Raw genomic sequence first — 18741 nt, 5'->3', positions numbered from 1 at the left:
ATAAATTCCAAGGATTTAAAGGTATGCATAAAATAAATTTTGGAAATGTTTGAATTATAAAGGTGACAAATTTAAAAATCAGATTTAAAAAAAAGTCTTCATGACAATAAACATAAATACATTTACTTCTCCCAAATGGTGCTTTGTAATTGAATGCTTCGATTAAGAATATTTATTTTAAAGTAGATACCTTCACATATACCAGACACTATTATTTCATTGGAAATTTTTACCATCTTTTGATTTTGTCCCCTATGATGGGGATGGAACCAATGGTCTTGTCTGGGCTAGGTAAGCATGCCTCCATCTGCTGATATGACTTAAATAGTGACAAAGGTATGTGATTCTTAACAAATACTATCAAAAGTTTCCAATTATAAATTCTTACATGCTTTCTGATGTAAGAATATCTAGATTTAAGTTTAAATTATCGGCATCTTATCCATTTATTTCTTAAAATGACATGGAATATTTCAAGCAGGAATTCCTCAAAACTTACTATAAATTTCCAAAAGAAAAACACACTAAATATTAGTGCTAGTTTTTTTAACTTTATTTCAGTGAGAAAAAAAAAATCATATACAGGGACCAGAGAGATGGCTGGCCCAGTTAAGAGCACTTGCTGCTCGTGCAGAAGACTTGGGATGGAGTCCCAACTCTCACACAGTGACTCACAACCATCTATAACTCCAGTTCCAAGGGATGCACCAGGCACACATGTGGTGCACATACATACATGCAGGCAAAACATATTTATAAAGTAAAACAAGTGAATCTAACACAAGTTTTAAAAAGTACTATAAATTCATTAAATTCTACTCCTAGAGGCCTTGTCTGTAATAAATAGTTTGAAAATGCTCATTTACATTCTATCCATAGTCTCTTCTAGGCTAACATTTTTGGGGTTTTGTGTATGTGTGTATATTATATTTTTCATGATTTAAAACTATTTTCAAATTCAAATTATTTTATCATATTCTTCCCCTCCCTCAAGTCCCTCCAGGGCCTCTCCCCTCCCCCCCCAACTTTAAGTTCTTTCTCAAAAAAGAAACAAAAGCCACCAATACAACAACCCCACTCCCCAAAAAAAACCCAAGAAAACAAAATAAAACATCCAAAAAGAGAAAACAAAAACAAAATAAAAAACACCAAACTGTAACCAAGTAAGCGCGCGCGCGCGCACGCGCACACACACACACACACACACACACAATTGTGGAATACAATTATATGTTGGTAAACAACTTCTAAACGTGAGGACTGTCCTGGAGTGGTTGATATGCCCAGTCTCTTGGAGAAAACTGATTTTCCCTCTTGCAGCAGGTATAAGTGACAGTTCAGTTGTTAACCTTTACCCTGACGGCTAAGCTTTCACTCATTCATTCACTTAAAAAAAAAAATCAAGCAAAACAGTGGTGGTGCACACCTTTATTCCCAGCACTTGGGAGGCAGAGACAGGCAGATCCTGGTCTACACAGAGTGAGTTCCAGGACAGCCAGGGTTACAACAGAGAAACCCTGCCTCAGAAAATAAACAAACAAACAAAAAATAAATAAAATATACACTTGATCTTAGCCAAAAGGCTGAGAAGCGATTAAAAATAAATAAAATATAATAAAAACTATCATGTTGAAGTTGGGCAAGACAAATCAACAGGAGGAAAAGAGTCTAAGAGAAGGCACAAAAATCAGACACCAACTCATTTGCACACTCAGGAATCCCATAAAAACACTAAACTGAAAGCCGTAATGTATGTGCAGAAAACCTGGTACACATCTCTGCATGGCCTGTGCATGCTGCCTCAGTTCCTGTGAGTTCATATGAGCTTTGCTCATGCTAATTTAAAGATAGTCTAACGTGGTGAAAACCTAAATCTGGTGCTGGCACTGGTTAAACTGAAGTACAAAAGCAAAAACCAAGTCATCAGCATCCGCACAGCTAGTGTCCTCAACACCGGCGTGTCAGGCACTGTGCCATTCATTACCTTAAACAAATGGCCACTGACTCTCAAACCTTCCTTATCACTATGTTTCCATTTGCTACATTAAAAAAAAGTGGCTAGAGAGATTTACACACTAGCCTGGGATTACCAGGCTAATGAGATGACTGACAATACACAATCTGATTCTTGCTATAGAATCTAAAGTACAGTGAAGTATACATAAACTGACAAGAACAAGAAAAAGTCACAACATTTGAGAATTTAGGCAATGGTTCAGATTGTAATTTTCTAAAATAAAAATATCATAAGAAATTTTATTTTAAAATAATTTTGCCTTTACAGTATACACCTTATATAATCATACACATTTTAGTTTCTTGGCCAGCAAAACACAAATCTATTGACTTAAATATTCCCTTAGGGTTTTTACATATAACAGTCAAGTGGCCTTTTCCTCTACTTCCTTTCTCTAAATTTTAGGACAGAAGATTACAGCATTCTAACCAAAAGGGGCTAGAGGCAGTTACTCCATATCCAGCCCTAACTCCCAAGTGATGGTCAAAAGAAACAAGACACAGTACCTGTTACCAATCTTCAAGCAAGGGAGTCAAAAGTTCTGAAACTTTAGCGGAGACTCAAAGTACCCAAGTGGCTTGCATGATCAATACACATACTCAGATCCTCTGAGCCACTACATCTATCTGCAGTAGAGCACTAGAATCCGTGTTCAACAAGTTTCAACAAGGGACCTGGCTAATCTATAACTTTGTAAACAGGTGAAAGGCAGTATGGAGATCTACATAATACTTTGGTTGACAACTTTTTTCCACATGTATTATTTAAAACACTGGACAGGGATTATTTTGAAAGAGTAGAGTAACATTTTCAATGATTATAAAATGCTTTCTTGCTCTCTTCTTTGGGTGGCTCATTTCTTTCTTTCTTTTCTTCCAAATTATTAGTTTGTTTTGTTGTAAAACTGATGAAAGGAAGTGGCATAACTCAATGCAATCACCCAAAAGAGCAACACATAGTAGTATTAGTTTACCGATAAGGAAAACAAAGGTAGAGAGGGTTAACTTGACAGATACTGTTGATGAAAAGTGTAATTCATGATTACTGTTCATCAATAGATAATTAGAAAAGCAAAAAGGATGAACAAGAGAAACACAAATTAAATGTAAGCACCAAAAATGAGAAGATGAACTGGGTGTGGCCAGCTTGGTCTACAGAGCAAGTTCTAGGACAGCCAGGGCTATTATACAAAGAAACTCTGTCTCAAAAAAACCACAAAGAGAGAGAAAATATACAGATCTGAAATAACAATAAATTTAATGAGGTCCTACGAAACAGTCTTTTTCTAGAGTCTTGGCTTTAGAATAAGATTATCTGGCTTTAATTAACAATTCTAGGTTGCATTGGGAGAGAGACAACATGAACTCAGATCAACTGATAATAACCTCACTACCACCCCTTACTCAAAGACAGACTATTACAAATTCTTTGCCAAACAAAGAGGAAAATAGCTTTATGATAAATTAGATAGTCTTTAGCACAGTTTAACAATTACATTAAATGTCCTGAAGATTAGATTACATGCAATCCCTTGAAAGACAATCCTATGATAATTGAAATGTTCAGGGACAGAATTTCTTTAAGGCCTTTCTTATTACCAATAACAGCAACTTTTGATTTTGGAGCTTCTACACCACACTAAATGTTATGCTAGGGACTTGCCCTATTTTACTTACTCATCACAACACCAAGTATCACTGCAACTGATGGGCAAGGCAGTGTATACACAGGCAAAGTAATGAATTTCCCCAGAATAGCAAAAGCTACTAAGGGCCTAAAGCCGCCTTGAGGTTTATTACACTAAAACCCAAGCTGCTTCCCCCACAGTAATACTGTATCTTTATTCTAAATGACAAATCCTTTCTTAACTAGACTGTTGAAAACAACCTTATTTGGGGTAAGAGAAAGACTCATAAGTGAAGTTTCTAGAATACATAGCTTTTAGTCCTCCACACTGACTAGCACTAGATAAGGTGACTGACTAGGTTTTACAATTGCAACATTGAGTTCTTTCTAAACCCAAGCAAAACAAATAATCATCCTTATTTATTACAATATATGACAGAGGTTATCTGCAGTCCTCATTATGCTGCTTTCCTAAACTCTAACTGCTAAACTTAAATGAGAGGCATTTGGTGCAATCTGAAAAATATTCAGTTCAATTAAAAGTAATTGATGCATGGTGAAATAATTCTTCCCAAAGCTGCTGTAAAATCTTCAAAAAAATAAAGCTACTTAATAATTTTCATCTCCTACAGGCTAGAGAGAAGCATTATTGCATATTAAAAATTGGAGTGTAGTTTTCCCAGAGGTAAAAGAAAGTTATTAAAACAACCTATTTATTGTTGATATAACTATCCATTTGTGCCACACAAAAAGTAACAAATTTCAGTACATTAAAAGAAAAGCTAATTAAGGTATAATTAGTATTTTCTGTATTTTGATAATTAGGGGTTAGTTGGCTATTCCTTTTCACATTTCTATTTGATGCACTCGACAAAGGCTTTAATGAGGAACTAACGCTATTGAATCCCTCATGGCAGAGGAGTTTAGTGACCACTACTACATTACTTTCATTTATCACTGCCTCTTTACCTATAAATTAATCTAGCCCTGTAGCTATGTTGATCTACTTTATATCAATTTCTTCATCCATATCAGCTGAATATGTATGGCATTAACCTCATTTGCTAGTTGAGAAAAGCAGAATTAAAATGAGATCTAATTTCTCGTGCACAGCACAATTTCAAAACTGCCTGCTAATTTCCACCACCTGTCAGTGTGAAAAGCCTTTACTTTCTTGTAATTAAATAAAACAGTATATTTTTTAGCAGCTTTGAAAAATGTTAATCTTTCAAAAGTGTTCAGTGATCATTAATCATTAGGACAGTAAAAACCGTTTTCAGAATGCTCATCTATCCTTTGTTTAAGCAAAACAAAAATTTAGTCTATTCATAGGAAAGAAAGAAAATTAAATGTAACAGACTTAAAATAAAGTATTATATTTCACTCTACTGAAGTTTGTATTTATCTGGTTAGTTACCACAGTAGTAAGAAGTCTCTCCTAAGTTAGAGATAGCTAGTATGATGAAATAAGCAGAAATAAAAAAAGCACATTTTCCTGAAATGAGTAGGAATTAATAACTGCACATTGTAGCCATTTATGTGATGTAGAAGCTACATTTATAAGACTTTGAACACAGAATATGTGGGGAATAATTACTGACAATATTTTTAAAATGTATTTAATAGCCGCCCATCATATTGCAAATTCAATTGTGTCAACTGAACAAAGCCAGAACTCTTCCGACTTAGACAATCATCTTCAGCACTTCTAGTTGGACGTTACTGAATTTCCTAGGAATATGTAAGTAGAAGGTGAACTTTAAAAAACAAAAGAACAGAAAGGTGGTATTAGAAGAAGAACTCATTGCTCTAGCCCGGGGAACAGCACGATCACCTTGACTGCCTGTCTTTTTGCTAACACTTGAGCTTTTATCGTTTGTAGCACTGTAACACTACTAACTGTATGTACATTAATCGCCTGCACCTTGGCTCAATCTCCCCACAGTTCTCAAGAAGCTGGATTTGTTAGCCTTTCTTCTTGTATACTAAACAAAAGCACGGACTAGAAATAAACATCACATGTAGTTGAGGAAAAAATAAACACAAGCCCCCCCAAATATGGCATTAAAATGTTTATATAATATCAAATTGTTGTACTAAGCATGCTCATAATTCAGAGTAATGAGTCAGACTAGTATCCCACGCAAACACCTGCTCTAACTACCGTTGCCCAAATGACCAGGCATTAGTACATAAATGTTTAGTAACTAATACCAGATCTTCTAATTATTAAGAAAATATACTTAAAGTTAAATAATGCATAATATTCCTCACTGAGGTATGTAGGGAATATTTGACACTATATGATTGCTGTCTTGAAGCATAGATTCCTTTTGGAGAATCTTATTTGCAAATTAATAGTTAATCTGACTTTATCTTGCCGGTTAAGTAAGAATCAATTCATCATAATATGTATTAGGTGCTCAAGATTCAAAGAAGAGTAAACAAAGCTGTGACATGATTCTTACAGATGGCAGCTTCAGGGTTTCTGTAGCACACACAAGATTCATTCTTACCTGGATTCCCTTCAGCAGCCTACTCGAAAGGATTATAAGCAAGAGAAAACAACTACATTCAGAGATGTAGCACTCATAGTCTGACACATTTCTAGTAGATATTCAGACCTGCCTATGGCTCTATCATGGAAAAAAAAAGTTAGAGATAAATTCACATTTGACTTTCCTTTAAGCAACTAGAATATTTTTAAGAGCAGAATCCTACCCAAAATTTCAAAACTGACAGTTTCCTATTTCCATCTTATCAACTGGTCCACGATATATTTAGCAGTCTCTGAATTTTAAATAATACCTATTATTGCCCCAGAAGAAAGGATTATCAAATAAATGGAAAGATCATGAACTGTGGACATAATTTCAATGATGGATTTTTCCTGAGGGAAAAGATCATATACCATGCACCTCATCTTCTGACTGTGAGGAAAGGCTCTCCTCTGGATAATTTCTATAAGATCAAAACACTATTTAAAATAATTACAACCAATGTATGGAAATAATAAGGAATATAAAATTTATTAACTATCTCTTTTATAATACATGATTTTTAGTGCTGAAAATGATTTAAAGATACATCTCAGTTAATACAATACCTGACAATTCATTTATTACTTTTTACTACTTTCTGAGACCCATTTAAAAAATTCTAACATCTTAAGTTATGATAAATAAATAGAAAACAGGACACTTAGGGGTCCACTGCAGAAGAAATTGTCATTTCTACCTTACTTAGAAAAATTAGCTATCAGCAAAGTATAAATACCAGAAAGAATACCAAAAGACATTTGTAATATAAGATTGTGTGTGTGTGTATACATATGTGTGTGTGTGTGTATATATATATATATATATATAGAGAGAGAGAGAGAGAGAGCATGAGTGAGAGAGCTAACTTCATAATTTATCCATAGTTCTCAACAACTTATGAATATTTAACATTTTAATCATTAAAAATAATTTTAAATGAGAACAAAACATAGATTTAAAATATTGTGAATAGTCAAAATTTCACCAACATCTGTTTAGGTGAAAGTGTGTTTCCAGAGAGATATGACTATATGATTCACATAGGATTGGGTGTCAAATGATAGCATATTTAATGGCATGATAAATAGTAAAGTCAACTCATAAAAGAATCCAATATCTGTTTTTCCAATATGCATCTTATATTTCTCCAATGTGTATCATAATCTCAGTTACCCATGCTGCTAAAACTTCAACCACGGGCTGATTCCCTACACTTTCTTGCTTAATGCTTAATGTTCTTCCATTAACATTTATATGCACTTAAGGAGGTAATACTTCAAAGTTTAACTCAGTTATTCCATTTATATGGTAAAGATATTTTAAAAACAAACAATGTAGGCCTTTAGCTTGCCTTCCTAAACATTTTTGAAGGTTATAGAATGAATACATGACTACTGAAAGAACAAATCCCTGAGTAATAATGCAATTCTGTAAACCAATGAATTACAAGTACTACTATCTACCAAGAAGGAAAAAAATAGGTCAAATTATATACAAAAAAATAATAAAATTGAAGCAATCTGACAACATACCAAAAATCAACTTTGAAAAGTTTTAAAACACTTAAAAGTTCTCCAAAGTCATTCAGCATTATTCGCTAATAATCAAGCTTCAAAATGCCATTTTAACTGTCACAGGTACTTTGCCCCTATAATCTGCACAATATGCTTGTTTCACTAGAATGTTTAAAATACTGTTTACAATGTTGTAAAATTGCTACTTAATTCTATTTTTCCTAAAAATTATGTGTCAAACACAAACATAAATTTTACTAACAAACAAAATATACAGAAATACCTACAAACAGCAGTTAATTTACTATTTCAGTACTGGCTTACACATGTGTGTAACAGTCTCTAAGTTACTAGTATGCTTTTCTACTTCATTAGTCAAGTGCTTTCCTACTCGATTTAACAGTAACTGTTAGCAGTGTAAGGTATGAGGGCCTGACAACTGTAGGGAGAGAATGCCATCTGCTGCTCTGCCTGTGTACTCAACAGCAGGAAAAACTAACTCCGGACAATGAAAAGAACCATTGCCCCAAACCCTTTAGACAGCCATACACAGAAAAATAGGGCTCCTGGTTTTACTGCAGGCAATTGGAAAAGATATCAACAAGCACTACTTTGTTAATGCAAATTCTAAGTTATTCCACAGATTTATAAGGATATAATATACTGATAAATCACTAGTTCATGTTTACAAAAATAGTTTTTACTTAAATACTGAGAAACAAAGGTCCAAAAAGGCAGAATGCTTGCCTAGTCTTAAAGTGTTATTTCTTACTTATAAGCTCTGATAACCTGTCTGTGAATGTGATCTACACAAAAAGTGATCATATAATTTATCCTCCAAATAGAGATGACTTCTGAGAATAGAAAATGAGGCTATTAATAACATTAACAAGTGCCAGAATGTAAATCTTTGATGAATTTTGAGTGTATAGCACCACCCAACTTAGAAATCAGTAACTTGACTTCCCTTCCTCTGTAACCAGAATCTTCCCAGTGCCTTGACAACCTTCTAAAAAAGCAAAGTGAAATTCTTCATAGGTGGTGCAGCTGTCCAGCCCCATTCACTGAATAGCTCTCTTCTCATTTAATTGTCTTTGGCATTCTTGTCAAAACTCAGGAGCTATACATGAACACGCACTTTACATATGTGCTATTCCTGAGCGTGTGTCACACTGTCTTCATTGCTGCTGTGTACAAAGTTTCAAATTAAAGCATAGCCCTTTCTGGGTTATTCTGTTCCACGACTGTCCTAGTTATTCTGGGTCCTTTTAATCTAGTGAATGCTAGGATATGTGTGCCAATTCCTGCAAAAAAGGAAACCAAGACTTTGGTAGACAATATGCTCAATGCATAGATCAACTTGTAAAAAGCTCCTTCTCACCAACATTAAATTTCCTAATACAAGATCAATGGATCTTCTTTCCCATTGTAAGGGATCCTTTAATTTATTTCAACAATTTTTTTTTTTTAGTTTTCAGATTATAACTTTATACTTCTTTTGTTACATATTTATTATAGTTTTGATATTATCTTAAAATAGGGTGTTTGCTTTTTTTTTGGTTGATTCAAGTATATGTAAATTGGACAGTTTTTTCTCTCTCTCTCTTAGGTAGTAGTATTTTGGTGGGTGGGCACAATTCAACCCAGAATTTGCTTTGAAATCCATGCTGGCCTCAAATTTGTGATTCTCCTGCCTCAGACTCCTAAAGGCATAAACCACACCATGTTGGGCTCAAATATTTTTTGAATTCTCTTTTATATAGTTACTGATATTATTATATACTACACACTTACTAGTGTAATTAGTTCCAATGGGTCCTTACGAATTTTTTAATATATAAGGACATGTTATTTACTAACAGGGATAGTTTCATTTCTTTTCCCTAGCCCACATGCCTTTTATTTCTATTTATTTCTTAATTTCCCTGGCCAGAATCTGCATCCCATTTAACAGAAGTCAAAATAGTAACCATCATGGTCTTCTTCTTGACCTTACAAGGTGTTGGATTCTTTTGCCAATTTTTTTTTTTAATTTTAGTCTTTTTTCCACATTCATATAGGAATGTGAGCTTTTCAAGATTGTTCTTTTCCAAAGTTGCTTTGGTTGTCCACTCTTCAGTAGAATTCACTAGGGGACGATGTGAGTCTGCATTCTTTGTAGGCAACCTTTGATTCCTGACACATCCTCATGAGCTGTTGTTACATGTCTACTCAAGGTTCTATATCTTAATGAGTCACCTTCAGGAATCTGTCTTAAGGAACTGGGCCATGTCACCCAAGTTCTCTAATTCATTTGCCATCAGCTGCTCCCAGTACTCCATTATAAACTCATTTCTTTAAGATCAGCAGTAATGGCAACTATTTCATTCTTCATTTCAGAGTTCTGAGTCCCCTCCTTTCTCTCTTCCTCTTGACAAACCACCTCAAAGTTTGTTGGTCCTAAAAGCAACTACTGCTGCTACAACTACTACTTGGGGCTTTGAATATTTTACTCATTTTGTTACTACTATTATTTGGGGCTTTGATTCTCTTGTTTTAAAATCATTTCAGCCAGGTGGTGGTGGTGCACGCCTTTAATCCCAGCATTCAGGAGGCAGAGGCAGGTGGATCTCTGTGAGTTCAAGGCCAGCCTGGTCTACAGAGTGAGTTCCAGGACAGGCTCCAAAGCTACACAGAGAAATTCTATCTCAAAGAAACCCAAAAACAAACAATCAAAAAATCTCCATTTCAATTATTTCTATCTTTGTCTTCATTACTTCCTTTCTTCTTTCAATTTAATTTCTTTTATTTTTTTCTAATGTGATAGGGCAGCTGATTTGAGATCTCTTTTCTTTCCAAGATACTGGAATCATGTATCCTCAGGCTTCTTCACCACCATGTCCAGCTCTTTTCTTTTTATTTATTTCATTTATTTACTTATTTTTAGAGATAGGGTCTCACTATGTAGCTTTGGCTGACCTGGAACTTGCTATGTAGATAAAGCTTGTCTGAAAATCACAGCTAGCTGCTTGGCTCTATCTCCCAATTACTGGGATTAAAAGTGTGCTCCAAAACCCACAGCCCCAGCTCTTTTTAACGTAGGTATTTATAGCTATAAACTGGTCTTCATTATTACTTTAATTGCATTTTTTATACATTTTGTTATGCTGTATTTTCATTTTAATTCATCTGTAAGTATTTTAGATTTCTCTCTGATGGCTGAAACCCAGTGGGGCCTTGAGTTTGATCCTCAGCAACAAAAATAGATAGATAGATAGATAGATAGATAGATAGATAGATAGATAGATAGATAGACAGACAGGCAGATAGATAGATAAAGTGATTGATTCCTTTGTGTTTAGTGAACATTCTTTGCTTATTTCAGTCACTTCAAATGTATTAAGTTTTTTTTTTAATTGTATAGTAATGTGGTCACTTGAGAAGAATGTATATTCTGGTATTTAGGAGAATAGTCTATAGATGTCTTCTGGTATATCTAGTTTATACTGGTATTCAAGGAGTTATTTTGTTCTATTACTGAATGTGCTATTATGTCCTTGATGTTGGATTCACCAGTCAGAAATATATGAAAGAAAGTTCACTGCTCATGAATTCATCTACTTCAATTCATAAGTGGATATTTTATAATTATTTTACTTTCTTTCCTGTACCTTCTTTCAATTAAAAACTTACTGAAGGACTGGTGAGACAGTTCACTTAGTAAAGTATTTGCCTCATAAACACAAGGACCTGACTCTGATGCCCAGAACCCCATATACAAACAAGGTGTGCATTTATATGTAATCCTAGCAATGGAGGGGTGGAGCCAGGACGATAGCTGGGCCTCGTAAGCCAGCCAATCTAACCTAATAAGTGAGTTCAAGGATAAGTGACAGACTTTGTCTCCAAAAAGCAAGGTGGGCAGCAAATGAGAAATGACACCTGAGGTGGATTTCTTATACTTGGTCTTAATACAGAGTAGAGATTTGCAGTCACTTCATATTGAGTATAAACAGGCAAGAAAAAAAAAAGAAACAGCAACAATTCCAGTACCAAACATGTCATAGAGTGGAATAAAGTGTCCAAAGGAGAGGTTGTAAAGTGGACAATGGTCGACCACTGGAGAAGCTCATCCTGTAAATAATGAGAACTACTAAAGAAATACGCATAGGGGAAAGAATGTGTTTCCCAAAGACTGACAAACTGTGAAGCCTGCAAGAGGAATGATAAAAACGTACCTAACTTGTTCAGAGAGGAAAATAAATTGTTATAATACTTATGAAGACAACTGCACAATCTAATAAAGCTAGAGACATATGCATTATACAATCGAGCATTTGCTTCTGTTATTTTTTTAAGCTTGTATAAATGCAAGAAGAGATAAGAACAAGTATATTTACTACAAGATGTTTTGCAGAATTGAAAAACTGGAAATAGCACACATTATCAACAGGAATAAATGAGTATATAATGTCACAGTAATGCACTGTATACCACTCAAGTGCAATAAATAAATCTGTCTCATGGATAAATCTCAAAAACAGAACTTATCAAAGCAGGCAAGTTCCTGCAGGTCCCAATGGCAGATTACTTCTATATAAAGTTAATCACACTGTATTTTGTATACAAATACACAGAAACATCAACAAAGAATAGACTCACAGATAGCAATAACACAAAATTTATGACAGCTGTTACTTTTGAGCAAAATGTGATTAAAAATAACAATGAAAACAGCAACAGGGTCAATGTTTAATGTAAAATATATAGGTATGAAGCAGAGAAAACAAAGCATTGAGACCTGACCAAGATGAATACCAGGCATGAGGAAGTTCGATACATTTCCCTCTCATTTTCCATGAAGATTACACAGTAGCAGTGTGGATAATGGAACATAGTGGGGGCAGGTGGAAGAGCAGCAAGGAGGAGCACAATGAAAATCCTTTCACGTCAGTGGGGAGCAGTGACAGTCAGACAGACGGAAGGAAGCAGGAGAAAAGGGTGGATGTCACACACACACAGAAGAGAAAACCAGCAAAATCGGGAGGCAGAGCAGATACAAGAAGTACAATGGAAGAAACATTCTGAGCTCAGTGTAATTCTTCCCGAATATCAGAAAGTAAAAGAGTTTTTTACAACAGAGTTCCTGTATGGAAGAGCTTGTTCAATGTCCCAATGGACAGGCTAGGCAAAGTCGATGGCAGCGCGGGCTTTGGATAAGGCATCCAATCAAATACGGATCCAAAATACAGAACAGATTTATTCAAACATTCAAAGCCTCAGTTCCCATGTTTATAAAATGAAAACTGTTAACAAAATAACTATTTCCATACTGGTTTAATGAGAAACAATTCTTGTTAGGTTCTGAACAAAGAATCTGAGAGACTAACTGTTCAATAAATGACCAGCTTGATTTACAGCTTCTTTTTCACTCACAAGACAGGTTCTTTTTGTTCATTTGTTTTGTTTGAAACAAGGTTTCTCTGTGTAACCCCTGCCATCCTGGAACGCTCTGTAGACCAGGCTGGCCTCAAACTCAGAGATCTGCCTGCCTCTGCCTCCTGAGAGCTGAAATTAAAGGCGTGTACCACCACCTCCTGGCACAGCCCACAGTTCTAACACATATATCATTTATGACTCTTTGGTGAACCCACCTTGACATCTGAACTATTTATTTATATGTTCTCTATAAGTCTTTAGAGAAATTGCTCAGTGGTTAGCATCACTTGCTGCCCTCCCACAAGACCTGTGTTCGTCCTGGCACCCACATCAGGTGATTCACAGTCACCTCTAACTCCAGCAGGAGCAGGAGCTGGCACTGCTGCCTTCCACGAGCACCTACATCAGTATTTCATAGCCACAAAAATACGCATGTAATTTCAAAAAATTCAATCTATCTTTTAGAAAAATTATCAAGATTCTTAAAACCATACCTTACCTAAAAATATGGCTGACAAATTTCACAAGTCAGTATCACTTCCCAATATCAAAACTATAACCTGGAAGTACTAAGCTTGAGTTATAGGCCCATCTTCTGTCTAACTCTACAAAAAGCATATATTTAAGTTAGTAGGAAGTATGTAAGCTATACTCCAGGACAACAGGGGTTCTGACAATAATTAAGGTAGAAACAGAACTAACCCAAATTATAGTTTATATTTTGCTGACAAGTATAATGCAACATAATGCTAAAATAGGAGACATACACAAACTTACAATTTGGGCACTAAGAAGGGGATATATTGATAAGAAGCCTAAGACATTGATATTACACGTAGGGACTTTTTTTTTTTTTACAGTCTTTTAATTCTGCTTTATTTTTTACTTATTTAATTGGACACACAAAAGTATACATAATGTATTGGTAGGGACTTCTTAAAAACAAGGTACTATCTATCCACTTACTTTTCTAAGACAGGGTCTCAGTGAACCTGGAGCTGCCTGCCCATTTTCAAAACTTGAATGGCTGGCCAGCAAGCCAAGAACTACCCGCCTCTGTCTTAGAAGCTTCCTACATTTTTAAGGTTACAGGCATATGCTGCCATACTCAGCTTTTACAGAGGTGTTGGGGATCACAAATCAGGTCATTATGCTTGCTCACCAAGCACTTTTACCTTTGAGCTGTTTCCCCAGCTCTGTTCTGAATATTTTTGATCTACGATTGGTTGAATTCAGCTGCAAAAGCAAGGACATCGAGGGCTGGTCACATACAGTTCTTATTAAATGTCCTAAGCTCTGTTGCAGTAGCAACACCACCAGCCTTCCTGATCTGCTAGTGGCAGTGCAAACAACTCTGGAAAGAAGAACAAACAGCAAACAGAACTCCACCACGACCCACCAGCAGACAAGCTAGACACAGAAACAGGGGAAGCTCCGCCTCACACTAGTACTAGTCAAGAGGAATTTAATGGTTTGAGTCTAAAACTATTCTTCTAAGGCTTCCATAAGGGGGCTTGATTGACAGCTGATAGCTGTTTGAGAGGTGACTGGATCATAAAGGCCTCTAACTTTACAATGGATTGATATATTATTAATTCATAGCTGAACACACTATTAGAAGTAAAAGCCTGGTTGGAAGAAGTATTTCTGGAGGCAGGGATTCTCAAAAGGAACTTGTGCTGGGCTTTTCCTAAGATGAATAGCTCTGTCTGCTAGGCCTTCTTGTTGTCACAATGCTCCTCACCACAGACCCAAAGAAGTGGCTCCGTGCACACAAACGGAAACTTCTGCAACTACAAGCCCAAAGAGTCTTGAAGTTGTTCTTCATGGAAACTGACTTACACAAATACCTTAAACTCATCTAGGATTAAATACTTCTGATAAACAGGATAAAGTGCAGGCACCAAAAATATTAAATTAAAAGAAGCAGTGATTTCTCTTACCAGTCTGATGATATGTAGATCTTTTCCTAATATGTAAAGGAAATTAATCTATCACTCACTTTTTTCATGAGGACCTTACATTAAAAGCTCACATATGTGTGTGTATGTATATATGTGTAAGTTTTGTATCTCAAACAAAAACTTTGAAGAAAACTCAAATCTCACCTATCTAAAATAATCAGTCTCTTTTATATTTTTCCCCAAGCACTTTAAAGAGAACAGTAAGAAAGCTTTTCCTTCCACATTATATGGTTTTGACTGAGGATTTAAGCCAAATAAACCTGGTAGTAGTAATCCTGTATATATTTTGTCTTAGTAACTACCTTAAACAGCTACTCTTACTCTTTTTTCTTCCTAACTATGTCATTTGATGGTAGCTAAATTCCAATAAAATTCTAAATGTAAATAAAATGTCATATATATTCAAGCAAGAAAACATCAAATTGTATCACTTCCTTAAAAGGTAAAGAAAATTTTACCTGAAATGTTATCATAAAGGATAATCAGTCTGTCTTTCTTTTTCTGCCCTTTGTCTCCCACCCCCTTTTCAGTACCATGGATTAAACCCAGGGCCTTATGCTAAGCAAGTGCTTTACCCTCATACTATGTTCCTAACACCATAAAACAGTCTTAGAGTAAAATAATGTTTTGCAACTAGTAAATAATATTTTGTGGTATTTGCATATAACATACACAGATCTTCCCTGATATTTTAAATCTTCTCTAGATTACATACAGTATGCACAAGAGTTATAGTAATTTCAACATGTTTTTAGGAAAGATTGACAAGGAAAACAGTCAAAACATGTTTAATACAAATGTAATGTTATTTTCAATGCACAGTTGGTTTAACCCATAGATACAGAATCCATAAATACAGAAGGACATGTATACTCCTAAGTATTCCCTTAGGACTCACATAAACAAACTCAATAATCTTTTATTATGTTTCTAAATCAATTTATTTAAAACTTGCTGATGCTAACCTTTCAATTATCACATTACAAGTCTCCCAACATTATGGTGATTTAACTGCTGTCTGTTTGGTATACATCTAAATTCTCCTAGCCCATACGATTTAGCATGTAAAAATGCCAAGGAATGACTGGAATAGGAAGTCACTTAAATGTCAGACCCCCCCCCAACTTCAGAACTCTTAAAACAGCAAATCTTGTTTCTAATCTTGAAGTATAAAAGATGTTATCTATTAAGATTTATTTGTAATCCAAAGTATTTAATAACTATCCACATAAAAATATTTATTATTCCTTTAGAGAAAATGATAAATGTATGTATAAAACAAGTAAATTAATTTTACATTGTGCTTCAATATCAATTCAACAGATGAATTCAGCTATCAATTACATGTCTGTGGTAGAGTTCCACGATGTCTCTGTCACTCACCTCCCATCCAGTATGTGTATATACCCATGTTCATCCCCAATGATACATTAAAGCTTTCGGACAGTAAAAACCTACCTTTGAGGTTCTTTGAAGCTGATCACCAACATATGTTTTACGAAACTGATCCAAAAACCAGAGAATTGCAAGTTCTATTTTTTCATTGGTGTAGCGAGGCAATCTGGCATCCATTAAAGATATAAGCTGAAAAACGCTTTCCATGAAGGAAAAAAAAAAAAAGGTTTAATACAAATTCTCAAAGAAACAATATTAAGGTATTTATTACAAACATATAATCACTCTAAAAAGTGAGAAAATACAAAAGCATGTCCAGAAAATGTTATTTTAATCACCTGAAATCTTACCTCTGTAAGACACAACTGATCTATATCCTCCTAGTCTTTATATATGCATATAAATCTCCTATAGGCGAGCATATACATACTATTCCACCAAAGGTTATATATAGATGCATGACATATACATATAAATATATAGAGAGATAAAAGTAAGTATTCTTGTATTTTTAAAGGATATTAAATGTACAGTTATGTTCTTCACTTTGTATTTCTAAATATTTCAAAATCATGACTCAATTCTTTAAAATTAAGATCATATCTATGAAGTTATATTCAGTACTCTATAAATGAATGATTAAAATTTAACCTAAAACATGAAAATATTGTCAAAAATTTTTAAGAAAATCAAGCTGTGTGTGTACAAGATGTGGCGCTGGAGGTTGAACTTAGTTCCTTCCTTGTACATACAGACAAGCACCCCACAATTCATATCCCCTCTTTTGCTTTTCATTTGAAGCACAGTCTCACTAAGTTGCCTAAGCTGGTTTGGACTCACTCTGTAGCCTAAGCAGGCCTCCAGCTTGTGACATTCCTGAGAAGTGCATTACCAGGCTCATTTCAATCATTTTCAATACCAAACTATTATTATTGGCTGTCACATAATGATAAATTTTCAACTGATTATTATTATTTAAAAACATTATCATCAGCAAATTGTAAGTGAATGGGAGATTAGGGCAAATTTCTTAACTTTTACTTCTATATAATATATCATTCTCACCCTTGCATTTTCAATGAAGACATCCTTGACCATTGTATACTTTTATGAAAATTTCCTAGTGGGAGATTGTTAAGTACCTTGCATTAACAAAATCAATACATTATGTCAGTGGAGGAGGGGGTAGTACTTGGTTTGGTGTGGTTGAGGCAGGGTTCCACTGTATAACCTAAGCTGGCTTTGTATACACAGAAATCCTACCTCAGCCTCCCAAGTGACAGGACTACAGATGTTCACCACCAAGCCCAACCTAGTAAATTATATGATTTTTTTTTTTTACAAGATAAAATGTTGAGGCCTTGCCTAGCCCTGATCCATCCTGTTCATTCTATGTATGCAACATACTTGACTTTGTAAAAATACATTTTATACATATACATTACACAAAGATACATGTAATATTTATCACCAGATTCAATTTACTGTCCTACATCTATCTTATGTTTAAAATTTTATAAAAAGTATGGAAGAACTGAAATAAGTTCAAATAACTTCATTAAGTAAGTTACCTCATTAAGCAATTTTTAGTTGTTGGTTTTATTGAGATAGGGTCTCACTCTGTAGCCCTGGCTGGTGTGGAACTTACTATATAGAATGGTCTCGAACTCACAGAGATCCACCTGGTTCTGCCTGGTTCTGCCTCTGTAAGTGCTGGGATTAAAGGTATATGCCATCACACTAGGCCTTCATTAAAAAATTAAAATCCAAGTTATAAATACATAGTACCAAGTACAAAGAAATGGATTCTGGAAAATTGTTTTGGATTCCTTTGGAAATCCAATTTAATTAATAAGTATCCATTAAGCCAACAAAAACTATGTTAAGTATATATTAGGTAATCAAAATACAAAAATGAGAAAGATACAGATATAGCCCCATCCTACAGAAATTCACAAATAATACATTTAGCACACAGAATACAATTAACACATAGAATAATGAATGCCAAGTTGGATAACATAAGAAATGCTATAAAGGATTAACAAGGAGCCGGGCGGTAGTGGTGCACATGCCTTTAATTCCAGCACTTGGGAGACAGAGCCAAGTGGATCTCGAGGCCAGCCTGGTCTACAGAGCGAGAACTACAGAGAAACCCTGTCTGGGGGCGGGGAGGAATTAACAAGGATTCCTAGTATCCTGGAATAATAACAGTGTAAGGAGAGAGGACATAGACATTTAGAAAGAGAACAAAAAATTGCTTGTTT

The 18741-nt window shown here is 34.9% G+C and overlaps 1 protein-coding gene and 1 pseudogene across 2 annotated transcripts in view; both read right to left on the bottom strand.

Moving 5' to 3' along the window:
• Ranbp17 (RAN binding protein 17) overlaps positions 1–18741 on the bottom strand; it is a 321777-nt gene that overhangs the window by 224533 nt on the left and 78503 nt on the right. For both annotated transcript variants that reach the window (XM_059270225.1, XM_059270226.1), the window contains exon 14: positions 16538–16673. In XM_059270225.1, the coding sequence (XP_059126208.1) occupies positions 16538–16673 (136 nt within the window). The remainder of the gene's footprint in view (positions 1–16537; positions 16674–18741) is intronic.
• Positions 1450–1595, bottom strand: LOC131918189 (U2 spliceosomal RNA; annotated as a pseudogene).

This window comes from Peromyscus eremicus, chromosome 8a, assembly GCF_949786415.1.
Source record: "Peromyscus eremicus chromosome 8a, PerEre_H2_v1, whole genome shotgun sequence".
Lineage (NCBI taxonomy): Eukaryota > Metazoa > Chordata > Mammalia > Rodentia > Cricetidae > Peromyscus > Peromyscus eremicus.
The sequence above is the reverse complement of the archived record's forward strand: the minus strand, read 5'-3'. Positions and strand labels throughout refer to the sequence as shown.